Here is a 14,720-nt window from a genome sequence, read left to right as displayed (position 1 = left end):
AGCACCACACGCACGTTTGTGTATGTGAATCCACAGTGCCTCACACGACACACAGCACAGAGAAGAAATGAACACAGGCAGCACAGGAACGCTCACACATCCCAAAAACTTATTAAACGGAAGCCTGACTGTTTTCAGAATAAAATTCAAATGAGAGTTAATGATGTCACAGAAACAACTGTTATTTCCCACCCACAACAATGGGTGGCCAGGCTCCAGTGGTCTGACCATGGCCTACTCCAGAGCCCATTTCATTCACCAGCTTTGGAGGGGAGAGGGCTAGGATTAAGAAGATTCTGTTACTGACGGCTTCACTCACTCCCAGGAGACACTGCTCTCCCAAAACAGGACAAAAAGCGATCAGCACCTTGACCTTTCCTGTAACATCTAACACCCAATAGCGCTGAGAAGCAGGTCTCTCTCTCTAACGATGCTTCAATATGGAAGCATCATAAGCGCAAGGACTACGTCATTCAACATTTCTTAGATGTTGAGTATTATGAAGTATGTTCTACTATGAATGTTCCTTAAAAGTGAACTTTGATGCTTGGCACTTTGCTGCTGCTGCTGCTAAGTAGCTTCAGTCGTGTCCGACTCTGTGCAACCCCATAGATGGCAGCCCACCCGGCTCTCCCATCCCTGGGATTCTCCAGGCAAGAATACTGGAGTGGGCTGCCATTTCCTCCTCCAATGCATGAAAGTGAAAAGTGAAAGTGAATCGCTCAGTCGTGTCTGACTCTTAGCGACCCCATGGACTGTAGCCCACCAGCCTCCTCCATCCATTGGATTTTCCAGGCAAGAGTACTGGGGTGGGGTGCCATTGTCTTCCCCGGCTTGGCACTTGAGCCACACTGAAAAGTGAGAGAAAGTGAAAGTGGCTCAGTCGTGCCCAACTCTTTGCGATCCCATGGACTGTATAGTCCACGGAATTCTCCAGGCCAGAATACTGGAATGGGTAGCCATTGGGGATCTTCCCAACTTGGGATCAAACCCAGGTCTCCCACATTGCAGGCAGATTCTTTACCAGCTGAGCCACAAAGGAAGCCCAAGAATACTGGAGTGGGTAGCTTATCCCTTCTCCAGCGGATCTTCCCAACCCAGGAATCAAACTGGGGTCTCCTGCATTGCAGGTGGATCCTTTATCAACTGAGCTATCAGGGAAGACTTACCCGCATCAAGTCACAACAACACTAGAAGACAGTTACCATTATCATCTCCATTTAACACACCTGAGGTTACAAAAGCAGTCCCCATCCCAGAACACCTCGAGTCTGGACACTTCAGCAGTGTAGCATAAAGCCTCTCTTCCAAAGACCCTGATTCTACCAGGTGTTCATGGGTAGCTCAAAATGTTTAGCACAAAGTCTAGAAAAAACCTCTTCAGATTTAAGTTTACTTTCACAATGAGCCCAAATGTTAATTTATCTTCCACATACATCACAGAACATACCATTACCATACCCCTTTCACCCAATATCCTCATCTGTCTGTTACTGACTAGGGTCTACGTCCACATCCTGTGTGCCGTAACCAGCCTTTCACATGAATGAAAACTTGTACATGATCACTACTTCATCCACATGATTCAACGGCAAATATGCATAAACTTCAGCACAAGACACACAGAGAACAGTACAATTATCTGAATCAAGACTGAGCTTACAAGTGTTACCTCAGACTCAGAAGATAAGTCTGGTATATCAAATATTTAGTAATCTTGACCATGTATTGATTATGAATACAGCCTAAGGCTCTTTGAAACTGGTTTCTTAAATTTTGCTGCATAAATATCACTCTCCTAACTGCTCCAAAAGTACTAATTCAGCTCTTAAAGAAACCTGCTCTTCTGGGGCATAAATTTTAGTTACATTTGACTTACTGGCAACTTACACTACCCTTGCTTCAATGTTCCTAAATTGTTAAGAACAAACTCAGTTTACAGTGATTTTGAATTATTTTAAGTGATCTTCAATTATTAAATTCTATTAATACAGTACGTTTACCATCTCTTACTCTTGGTTCCTCTACAATATTATCTTCCACATGCAACAGACTACGAAATCTAAGACTTTAAATTTAATCTGTTCCCTTGTCTTTGTTCCAACTGTCATTGCCATTCTTCAGGCCCTTGCTACTGAATGATATCAAAATTTTACAGTTTTATACTCATATCTCTTCTGTAGCCTTCATGTTTCTACTCATTTCTCAAATTTTGCTTTTTTATTTTGTTTAAGCTGCCCTTAAAACTGCAAATTTGTACTGCTCTTATATAATCTTACAAATAAAAAGGCAAAAAAGTAATAAATCACAGTTCTATAACCCCAAGCAATACAATGATACATTTTTGAAAATCAATCCCTTACCAAGTAATGAAGAAAAAATTATCATATCAATATGAAACATGGAGATGGCCAAGTTCATGGTAAGCAGGCTACTTACTGATATTGTTTTTGAATTTAAGAAAAGCTTCCTGGTGGCTCAGACGGTTAAATAATCTGCCTGTAATGCAGCAAACCAGGGTTCGATCCCTGAGTCAGGAAGATCCCCTGGAGAAGGGAATGGGTTACCCACTCTAGTATTCTTGCCTGGGAAAACCCATGGACAGAGCAGCCTCGTAGGGTCTCCTCAGTGGCTCAGCGGTAAAGCATCTGCCTGTGATGCAGGAGACCTGGGGTTCCATCCCTGGGTCAGGTAGATCCCCCGGAAGAAGGCATGGGCAACCCACTCCAGTACTCTTGTCCGGAGAATCCCATGGACTGAGGAGCCTGCAGGCTATGGTCCACAGGATCACAGAGAGTCACAAAGAACTGAAGTGACTGAGCAACACACGCATTGCAATCAAAACTTAGATTTCAGGAATTTCCTAATTTATTATAAACTATTTTGTTCTAAAGGGATGAGTTTACTAAGACATATAACATACTTTACATAATTAGATTTAATTCTATGGCTAATCCTTAAACAAGTTCTATTTCAATGTCCACAGGGTGAAACTGCAGCACTTACGTCTCCTGCCATTGGCAGGCGGGTTCTTTACCACCAGCACCAGCTGGGAAGCCCAAAAGTTAAGCCAAATTCCATCAAAAGCTACAGTAGTTTTCTGCTCAAACTCAAACCAAAAGAAGGTATAAATGAGTTCATTCACTCACAAAATAAACTTAGATCACCTATGTTAAGCAGGCACAAAAATGGGTGGCCAAGCTCAAGGGGTATAACCGTAGACTACTCCACACCCCATTTCATTTTTACCAACTTTGGAGGGGACAGGATAAGGATTAAGAAGATTCTGTTACTGACTGTTTCACTCACTCCCAGGAGACACTGTTCTCCCAAAATGGGCCAAAAAAGATCAGCACCTTGACCTTTCCTTTAACATCTAACACCCAATAGCCCTGAGGAGCAGGTTTCTCTCTAATTTTTCTATTCCTTTGATTACTTCAGTGAGAATATTAGTGATATGGAGGTTAACGCGTGTGATGAGGTTACCATCTAACTCCTTAAGACCTCTGTCACAGTAATTTTAACCAAGTAGATCCTAACAATCTCTTTTTGGGTAAGATAAATCACAGGGAAAATTTTCTATCTCAACTGAGTTTGGAAAACATTTGCTTACAAGTAATTATTCTTCCCTAAAAACTAACTCCATCTTTAAGCTTGTTCTTCTACACACTAGTCCTTTTTAGTATCAAAATGTTACTTACAAAAGAAAGCATTCCTATTTTAAGACGAGATTACTTTAAAAATCATTAAACTTTGAAAAAATTTAAACCAAAAAAAAACTAGTTTTCAGACTGTCTTGAAATCTTTTTTGGAATAATTTCTATTAGCATCCTAAGAAATTTAGTATATCTCAGACCACAAAGAGCCTATTAAATATCTGGTACACACAGGCCTTTGAAATATCCTTAAGGAGTAAAATAAAAATGAAACTTAAAAACCAAATGTCATGAAACTGACCTTCACTGAACTCATCTGTTTAAAGTTCTAAGTCAACAATAATAGTCTCTCTTCCTAAAACTTAAAGACATGCTCTATGTTATCAAATTGTACGGCTAAATCACAAACTCCAATAAGTTAATATGTAATCTGAAACATTTCACACCATTCAATAAAATATATTATCTAACCTTCTTCAAATCAACAATCTATCCTTAAGAGGTTCTTGTATAAAATATCAAAGAGAGATGTGCAGATGTTTTTATTTTCACTTGTAATTAAGATCATATCCTGCCAAATATCAAGGTTTAACCTAGGCATTGAAAAGAGACTTGGCCGATCGTTAAATTTTTACTTACTGTCCATCAGTTTCTCAGAACAACGGAAGACCAAAGTAGTTGATATCGAGTCTTTCAACACAACAAGAAAGCCACAAGAGTCAAAGAAAAAAGGCTTAAGTAAAGATAATCTACTGCACTGATCTCTTTTCTCCTCTCATAATTCCTCCAAGACAAAAGTCAGCTCAGCAGCCATTCTGCAGGCGACAATCTTAAGAAACCAAACCTGACCAATAACTCCATACCAACTCAGAAGCTATGACTAGCCAGATTTTATCTGCAAGACCAGGAGAAATAAAAGAAATTTAAAAAGTTGGTTCCACCATTAAGACAGATTATTATTAGGAGCTAGACCCCAGGTCGATTCCTGGGTCAGGAAAAGCCGCTGGAGAAGGGCTAGGCTACTGCTCCAGTATTCTTGGGCTTCCTTCGTGGCTCAGCTGGTAAAGAATCCACATGCAATGTGGGAGACCTGGGTTCTATCCCTGGGTTGGGAAGATCTCCTGGAGAAGGGAAAGGCTACCCACTCCAGTATTCTGGCCTGGAGAATTCCATGGACTGTATAGTCCATAGGGTCGCAAAGAGTCGGACACGACTGAACCACTTTCACTTTCCATAGAGAGTACCGTGAAAAACATTATAAAACCCACATTATTAATTAGCGTTGCCATGCTGAAGTCCTAAAACTGGAAAAAATATTTGAAAGGGCATTTACCCATCTTACAATCTGTGTAAACACACTGACAATATATGTCCTCATGACGGCTTAGATCCAAGACAAACCTTTCAAGGCTGTAACTGTTCAAAATTAAGACCAATTTTTAAAACATCACAAAGTCAAATTATCTTCATAAAAAATTTCTGGGAAAAGTCTCACTACAACTTAATCATGCCCAAAGCTAAAACAGTTTTGCAATCTATCTGTTCACATACACACCAGGCTAACTAAGGCACCTGGCAGCTAGCCCTTGCCTGCGTTGGGAACTTGCTCCACCACTCTGGCACATCCTATAAAGCCATTTCTCAGAGTGCAGAAACAATGCCCAGGCACCTTTAATGGCACAATTATCACTGACTCACTGAAACACATCTTTTATCAATCAGCGTTAACTCCATTCACGTACTGTTTATAAGATCGTCATGGATTCAAACAAGTCCCTCCTTAATAACTGGCCAAACCAACACTATGGCCTATGTATAACTTTAATCTTCATTTCTGTTTGTCCTTTTATGAAAGTATGATAAATAGTCTTAAAGGATTTAATGCAACAGCTTTTCTCTTTCATACAACACTGTGGGCTCCTTCAAGGATGGGGATTTTTTCCTTACTCATGATCACAAGAACCTTACTGAGTGCTCTATCAGATATCATATATTTGTTATCTTCATTACTCTTAAATAATTCTATGATGATCTTATAAACAAAGAAACATTCTAAAGTTAACATAGGCTCAAAGTCAATGTGATAGTCTCAATTTCCAGTCCCTTCTCATGTGGATGGAGTGACTTGATAACAGTTTATCAACCTCAGCACTGTTGACATTTGGGGCAGGAGAATTCTTTGTTGTTGGGGCTGTCTCGCACATTGCAGGATGTCTAAGAGCATCCGTGGCACCTACCTACTAGATGCCATTAGTACTCCTTTCAAGTTGTGACAACCAAAAATAACTCCAGAAATTGCCCAATGCCCCCGAAGGGCAAGATCAATCCACAACTGACAACCATCAAGCTAAGGGAATGTTGGCTGAGGGAGAAAGAGCAGAGGTCTTTCAGGTGTTCAAGCAATTTGGCTCGGCTCTGACACTCCAGTGACCTGCCAGGAGAAGAGCTTGCTCCAAGCAGCTGCCGCCCCTTTCGGCGGAGCCTAGCAGGAACATAAAGGTAACATACAGGCCAAGCTGGCTAAACCAAATCAGCAAAACTCCAGCCCACACAGTGTAGACTAAATAAAGAGCACAGAAATCAATACTTGTTATTTTAAGCCACTGAGTTTTAGGACAGCTTACACAGAGCACTGTTGTGGCAATTGTTGACAAATACAGCCACTAAAGGAGTAAGCCAGGATTCAAAACCTGACTCAAAAACCCACTATTACCTCAACTGTATCCAGCAGTTTTCTTTACTGAATTAATATCCCCACCTCCAGGATATGCTTAATACTAGCAGAGATGCAATATAATCCACTTTATTAATAAGTATAAATACTAAAAGTTAAATTTGTAAAAAATTTTCAACAAGCTACTCATATTATCTTCTCATTCCCACACCATTAAGCCAGTGTGGTTCAAAAAACACTGTGGACATAATACAGCACAATCTCATTTCTCAAACACTGAATCTAAGGCTTCCTTCTCTTATCAGTCCCAGAGTTATACACAGCCAAACCCAAAACAGTATCTCCAAGTTTACACTTACTTTTATAAATAAGTTGCTATATGTAAACTTGAAAGACAACTTTTTTTAAAGATCAGCAATATTTAAAAGACTGAACTTTTCATACAGATACACACAACAAATACTTATCGTACAGCTACTGTTTACTGGACATTATCCCAGGCAGTGAGACTATAAAAAAGGACAACATCACCACCCTCCTGGAGCTTACATCCTGGCAACACAGCATTATGTAGGTACACAGCATTATGGCACTTTCCAAATGTCTCACATGTACTAATTCACTTATAAGTCCTCACAAGCCTGTGAGAGACTACCTCTATACAGAGACGACGAACATAATGATTGGATTTGCCCAAAGCACAATACAAGCATTAGGGCCAGCCAGGAGTCTGAGTTCACACGTTTGGACCACTGTACTACACTGCCCCTTTGCAGCTTTAATAAAAGCATTTTCGAGTCAAAGAGCATGAGTTCACTCACAAAATCAATTCCTCATACAAAAGGAGGTAGGACAAATGCAAATGTAATGATCTCTAAGATATATGAAGAAAAACGGGAACAAGAAAAACACATACTTGTTTTATTGTGACCAATACCTAATTCATAATTCTGAAATAAAAATATTTTCTATACTGCCAAAATTTGACACTCTCGTTTCATTTTAATTATTTTTTTTAATGATGAGATACAGTTCCTAGTACAGACTACAGCATAGTTAGTTACTATTCATTTGGTATGTATTGATAACCTTAAAGAGAAACTACATGCAGACTCCAACTCTGCCAAATCCTTTTAAAGGAAATTTAAAATCAAGGTATTAAAAAACTGGTCTGGAGGACCAAAATGGCTTGTATCTATTTCTCTCCTATAAACCACTGAATTTCAAATTTAAAAAGCTTTGATAAAACAGATATTTTTGGGTGCCAGTAACTACCCAGAACTCATACACCACCTGCCTCACTGACACGCCTACATATGGATATCTGACTTCAAACTCAGCTCTAAGTCAGAAATGTGAAGCCCCACCCCCAAACCTGCTCTTCCCTCAGTCTTTCCTCAGGAATTGGTGACTGATACTTCAACCAATCAAAACCTGCGAGCTACTCCTCTGAGTTTTCCCTCACCCTCCATATCCAATCTGCCAGCAAATCCTACTGGCTCTTAAGTTATCAATTATGTAGGATCTGAGTATTTAGAAGTCCTCTTGTTCAAGTTCCTCCTCTGCCCCCAGCTGGTCTCCCTGCTGTATCACCCACAGCCTTTCTCGGCATAGAAGCCAGAAATAAGCTACTAAAACCTAACTGAGCCCACAGCACTCCGCAGCTTTCCAGTTCACAGTCAGTAGTATCCAAAATCTCTACAGGATAGGCACTCTGCTAACTTTCTAACCTTGAACCTCACCACACTTCCCAAGCGTGCACTGAAGTGCTGATCTCTCTGCCTGAAGCATCCTTTCCCCAGACGATCTGAGTGCCCTCCCCCCATCACTCTGCTCATGTCTCTGCACTCCCTTCATCTTATAAGAGATTCCTTAACTAAACACATAGCCACTGTGCATCTCCTTTTTCCCACAGCATTGACAGGACCTAAAGAAAATATCCTCTTGTTTCTTGTCTGCCTGTACTACTGCAATGCCTGCTCCTCAAGAGTTCACTGCCCCCATCTGCCTCCTGAAACAAAGCCTGGTAAAAGGACCCTACATGACAACCTGTGAGCCTGGCTTAGGATGACAACCTGCACAAACAAGAGCAGTGCTTCTCAAGCTTCAGCATACATGGTATCTCCCACGTGGCTTGGAAGGCAGACTGCTAAGCTTTGGCCCAGAATTGCTGATTCAACTAGTCTGGGCTGAGGTTTGAACATTTACAAGTTCCCAGGAGGTGTGGATACTATAGTCCCAGGACCACATTTTGAGAATCAGTGAACTAGACATTGTTTCACTCCAACACACCTGTCAGCAACTGAAGTTGACCGTGACAATGAATCTCAACTGGTGGAAAAGGACAGAAATATAGTAAAAAGGTGCCTCCCTTTGGATCCACAACATAAAACACATCTCTTCTGACTTAGAGGATTATACAGGACTTGTGTCTTTTAGTAATGCAATGTAAGCATCACTCCGTGCACAGCATTTCTCTAAGAACAGGGATCGGGCGAGTTAAGGTTGCATTCTCTAACACGGTCTCACGCTCTTGCGCAGCCCATGCTAAAGACCACTGCTGGGTCTCCATCCTTTAGACAAGCAGACGAGAAGGTCGCTGTCTTTTAAAGAGATCATGAAATACAGAGTAGTAGACGCCAACCGGGATGGGCAGCTGCCCAGATCACAACTTACCATCCCTAAAAATAACCCAGTACCCAGGGTGGTCTAGGTTATGTCAGTTAATCCCAGGCCTTACTCATGGCAAACTGGCCCAAAATACATTCTCCAAAGAATATGAAGTTTGAATAAAATCTGAGAGGCATGATGCCCAATTATGTAGCACATGGAATGCTGCTCAATGTTACCTGGCAGCTTGGATGGAATTGGAGTTTGAAGGAGAATTTATACATGTATATGTATGAACTACCACAAGATTATTCAATGGAAGTTAAAAATAGAAAAAGAGCAAGGCTCTCAACAGGGAAGGTCTAAACTTCCACTACTGAGGTTTTCAAACCTGCCCTGGTTCCTGTCTTATGTACAGCTTTGTTCTCCAGCTATTCCTTTAACCCTTAGTACTACACCCAATTATCTTCCAACAAACTCCTTTTTGCCTAAATCATCCAGAATTGTTTATATATTTGTAACAAAAATACTTATAAAAAAAAGAGCAAATATATTAACTTGTAAGAAAACTGTATTATTAATAGAAATGCACCTTATGTAATATCAACATTTTTCCCCTATCAACTCGACATTTATTTCCAATCTCCAAACTATGATAGTATCCACGTAATCAATGCATCTTAGACTGCACATCACATTTCTGACTTACAATATCAACTCCTTCTTGTACTTCCTTTCAGAAAAGTCCTCTGAAGCTCAGCAAAAAGACATCGATTTGCCTCGATATATTCAGTAGCTACTGTTTGCCTATTATGTGCCAGTATTACATGCACTGGGAATATAGAAGTAAATAACAAAAAGAGGTTCTTAAGTACCTTATATTCTGCTGGGGTGAGACAAGAAAATTAAAAAAAAAAAAAGAAAGAAACACTAGATAATAAATGCTATTGCAGAAAAATAAAGATGTATGTGAAATAATGAGTAACCAGATTGCTTTTATATTAAATGGGCAGAGGAGGCCTCTCTAAAGTGACTTTTAAGCTAAAATCTTAATGACAAGAAGAAGCCAGCCGGTTAAGATCAATGCAGAGAAAACGTAAAGGTACTTGGGCTGGGAATAGACTTATTCTTAACAGCCAATGTGACTACAGGGTGTTGAGGAAGAAGAAAAATCATTTAAGATGAGGTCAGAGATAGAAAGTACCGTATCATGTAGGGCTTTGTAACAAAAGGCAAAGAGTTTTGAGCCTTTTATAAATTAATTGTAGATTATAAGGAGGCTATGCAGGACAGGATACTCAGAATAGCTGAGTAAGGAACGAAGATGAAAAAAATTATAAATAGTGGTTATGATAAAAATTTCAGCACTGCAAGGAACCTTAGCTATCAGAGCCTAGCCCTTCATTTTGCTGAGAGGGTGATGCAGCTTCGGAGGCTAGGCCAAAGACAAGCACTAAGTTGTACTTGGTGCTTTCTGACATTCAAGCCAAAGCTCTTTCCATAATTCTTGCCTCAATCTGAAATCTAGAACTAAGTCTTTACTATGTGCATTTCCAAAGTGACACAGCAACATCCAAACAAAAATATATATATTTTAATAATTTTAAATTATTCACACCTCTGGTCCCTCGTGTGAAATTTTTTTAAAGCAGCTGCCAATGCTTATCACCAGATATCTATCTTTCCAAAGAATGTGAATCAGGAAAAAAGCAAAACAAAACATTGAATATAAACAAAATATACTTACATCTGGGTATTCTTTTACAGGCACATAAAGTTTCTCTTGTAACTGAACAATAGGTCCCACAGCATCAGGCAATTCTGCACTCCTTTTCTCTGTACTGCCATTTAATGTGTCATTGTACATGTCTTTCCGTACTCTGCTAATTTCTGTTAAAAGTAAAAATTTTAAATGTGTTAGACAAAAAAATATTCTTACTAGTCCAGGAAAAAAATAAATAAGAGGGTAAGGGAGGATTTCATTGATTAAGTGTTAAAACTTAAAGAAGTCAAGAGTTGTTGACCTATACTGTCATTCTCTGGATTAAGTCTGTGTATAACCAAACTACAGTCTTAAGTAAACTCTACCAGAAACCAAATTTACACCAAATAATATATTTTATTAAAAATAACTTCAGAGCCCAAGCTCTTATTCACTATAATACAAACCAGTTATTTTACCTAATTTCTCCATGCCTAAACAAATGATAGCTTCAGCCAAATACCTCCCCAAGAATGCCTATCAGACAACACTAATGCCAAAGGCTCCTTTATACTTCAGAAATAATCTATCTGAATGAAATTCAACCTGGACCACTTCCTTAAGATATTTTAAGTATCTCTGGAATATCCAAACAGAGATGTCCAATAGATACAGAGATTCAGAAGTCTGAGTGTGACACACAAACATACTGGTTAAAGCTACAGGAACAAAAAAGATGTCTTAACAGGGGATTGGGAGAAGAAAGGACTGAATGATAGGAAAAGCAACATTTAAGGAGTAGGAAAAGAAGCTCCAAACCAAGAAGTAATGGAGGTAGATAGGAAAACTAGGGAAGAGAGGCATCTAAGAAGCTAAGAAATGACAGATTCAAGGTCAGGGTAATCAATAGTATCAAATACCACAAAAGCATGGTAAGGTAAAGAGCAAAAAGAGGGTACCTTGGATTTGAGCACTAAGTCAATGCTGATCCAGAAGTTGTGAGGAAAAGAGGGTACGGTGATCAAACTACACTGAGTTAATGAATGAAATACAAGAAACCAGAGATACCTAAAGTCAATAATTTTTTAAAACAATTATCATGACAGTTCTCAGGTATAAATATGACTTCTTAAAAAAAATGAGAAATCTATTTTAATGGATCAAGTCCCATACAAGGAAATCAATTCTTTCCAGAGTTCTTTATGTCGCTTTTACAATCTGCTAAAGGACAGGCCCCTACCTACTGCAATACACTAATAACAGTTGTCATTAATTTAACTGAATGTTTCTGTAACCAACTCTCAATGACAGACTATGTCCTCCTTCGGGAAGAGGCTTGGGTCCATTAGTATTGATATTTAAAAATAAGATCCCAAAAGAAGTAATTATTAATAAGAAAATTCAGATAAGATGATTAGGTTAAAGAATACATAAATATACAAAAAATACAACTTCACCTGGAGAGATACATTTACCACTCCTGTTGTATTTGTATGCCTTCCAAACACTGAATTTCAATTTATTGCTATTAAGGAACTATCAAAAGCAATGCACACTTTAATTTTCTTAACTAGTTATTTAAATTGCTTCCAGTTAAATAAAATCCACTTCAGTAAAAAGGCATGATCAAAGATGTTTTTACCCAGCTATATTAGTCCAACCAGTGAAAATTTTGCACTACAGTACATTTTCTGCTTCAGTGATGGCAATCTTATCTCTTAACAATTTGCTTGTCAAAGTTTACCAAATGTTTATCTCTTATAGCAAGTGAACTTTTGTAAAAGAAAATCAAAAGAAGGTACCTTGTATTTAACTACATTATAAGGGCAACATTTTCTTTAAGTTCTTTTTTATACTTTTGCTTTCATAATGAAATCTTCCCCAAAGATGTCCAGTATCAAATCAGTGTTTATCTTAAAATTAGCATATGACAGCAATTCTCAAATCAAATTTCTAGTGACCAAAAATTTAAATATAAATGGTTGTTTAAATAATTATGTAATTATAGCACATAATTAAATGGAGGGCATGAGAAAAAAATTAATCTAATTAAAACTGCACATCAATCCTTCAGTCCAGGTCTCTATGTAGAAGCACGTCCAACATTAGTTTATTCCATTAAAATTTCCTCTTCAAAAGCTGCCCAATTCTTATTATGAAGCTGCTGCTACTGCTGCTAAATCACTTCAGTTGTGTCTGACTCTGCGACTCCAGAGACAGCAGCCCGCCAGGCTCCCCCATCCCTGGGATTCTCCAGGCAAGAACACTGGAGTGGGTTGCCATTTCCTTCTCCAAGGCATGAAAGTGAAAAGTGAAAGTGAAGTCGTTCAGTCGTGTCCGACTCTTCGCAGCCCCATGGACTGTAGCCCACCAGGCTCCTCCACCCATGGGATTTTCCAGGCAAAAGTACTGGAGTGGGGTGCCATTGCCTTCTCCTTATGAAGCTAATAACACTCAAATAAAAAGCTGACAATAGCATAAAAGAAAACCATAGACAAAACCTGCTTATAGACAGAGATGCAAATATCCTAAACACACAGACATCACTGGCATAATGCACTAAGACAAGGTGGATTTTACACCATGAAAGCAAGAATTCTTCAATATTTTTTTAATCTATTAACATAGTAATACAGTTGGCTGAAGAGGAAAAACTGATTTTCAGCTAAACAAATTTATCTAACTTACAAAAGTTCAGATGACTAGATTTAAAAACAATATACAAAAAAACCCAGTAACATATATCTATCTGACCAGATGATACAATGAAAGAAAAGATACATTTACCACTTAAGCTGTATTTCTAGAAACTCTTTTGTGATTATTTAATACCTTAAAAGTTCCATGAAATTTTGTTACCTATATCCTTGGTTCTTACAATAGTGGCTGGGAATACAGTGGGTCCTCAATTAATACTCACTAAATGAGTATTGATGGATCGGTGAATGGAAAGAGGAATGAGCCAGGTTCTAGGGCACTGAAGTTAAACAAGTCATGGTCCCAGCTCTCAAAAAATTTAGTCTAATATGGGAGGCATATGAATACAGAGGTACTCTAAGGTAGAACAACAGTAAGTAAGAGATACGGATTAGACACAAAAACAGGCATCATCAACTCTGCTATAGACAGGGCATTAGGATCAAGAAAGAAGTCAAGAGGACAGGAACTCTTGACATTGTTTTCTAATGACAGGAGTATGTGAAGCAAAATTACAATGAAATTATATATTTATTTCAGTCTCTAAAATATATCACTTAATAACAGAAAAGAAATTACATACAAGACAGCACTAATGGAAATGAAAAGATGACTAAGACAGTTTGAGTTCACAAGGTATTTAGAATTTTCACTGTGGAGTCCAACCAGCTGAGTACTACCCCTTTATCAATAGCACCTTTCTAGCCAGAAAATCATTAGCATTTCTCGGCACATTACTTAGGACACTCAAGACAGAGCAAGTTCTGATGCCAGTTCTAATAGTAACTGTGTCATTTTAGAGTCTCTTACTTAACCTCTCGGTGCCTGTGAAAAGTGTAAGTGAAAGGTGCTCAGTCGTGTCCTACTCTTTGTGACCCCATGGACTATTCACTCCATGGAATTCTCCAGGCCACTATACTGGAGTGGGTAGCCTTTCCCTTCTCCAGGGGATCTTCCCAACCCAGGGATCAAATCCAGGTGTCCCGCATTGCAGGTGGATTCTTTACCAACTGAGCCACAAGGGAAGCCCAAGAACACTGGAATGGGTAGCCTAGCCCTTCTCCAGGGGACCTTCCCAACCCAGGAATAGAACCAGGGTCTCTTGCATTGCAGGCGAATTCTTTACCAAAAGTTTATCAGAGAAGCCCAAGAATACTGGAGTGGGTAGCCTGTACTTCATATAATTAAAGGTTGCTTATCGAATGATGGTGACTGAATCCACTGGTTTCCAACCTCACTAGGCAAAAGCTCATTTATTATCTTCCCCATAACTCCAATGGTTTTAAAAGCTGCCTCCGAAGCATTTCATTCTTTAAGGCTAGCAAGAAGAGCTTTTGTTAATGTTATCCTATCAAGCTGATACGATCAAAGGTAAAATATT

At 39.0% G+C, this 14,720-nt stretch overlaps 1 protein-coding gene across 1 annotated transcript in view; it reads right to left on the bottom strand.

Moving 5' to 3' along the window:
* The window catches only part of QKI (QKI, KH domain containing RNA binding), a gene marked incomplete at its 5' end in the record, with an annotated part of 108,915 nt that extends 97,985 nt beyond the window's left edge, over positions 1 to 10,930 (bottom strand). The window contains one exon of the mRNA XM_040238758.1: positions 10,688 to 10,930. Coding sequence (XP_040094692.1) covers positions 10,688 to 10,930 — 243 coding nt within the window. The remainder of the gene's footprint in view (positions 1 to 10,687) is intronic.
* Between the last annotated feature and the right edge of the window lie 3,790 nt (positions 10,931 to 14,720).

Source organism: Oryx dammah, unplaced genomic scaffold (genome assembly GCF_014754425.2).
Source record: "Oryx dammah isolate SB20612 unplaced genomic scaffold, SCBI_Odam_1.1 HiC_scaffold_4, whole genome shotgun sequence".
NCBI lineage: Eukaryota > Metazoa > Chordata > Mammalia > Artiodactyla > Bovidae > Oryx > Oryx dammah.
Note: the sequence above shows the minus strand (reverse complement) of the source record. Positions and strands in the feature narration are given on the sequence as shown.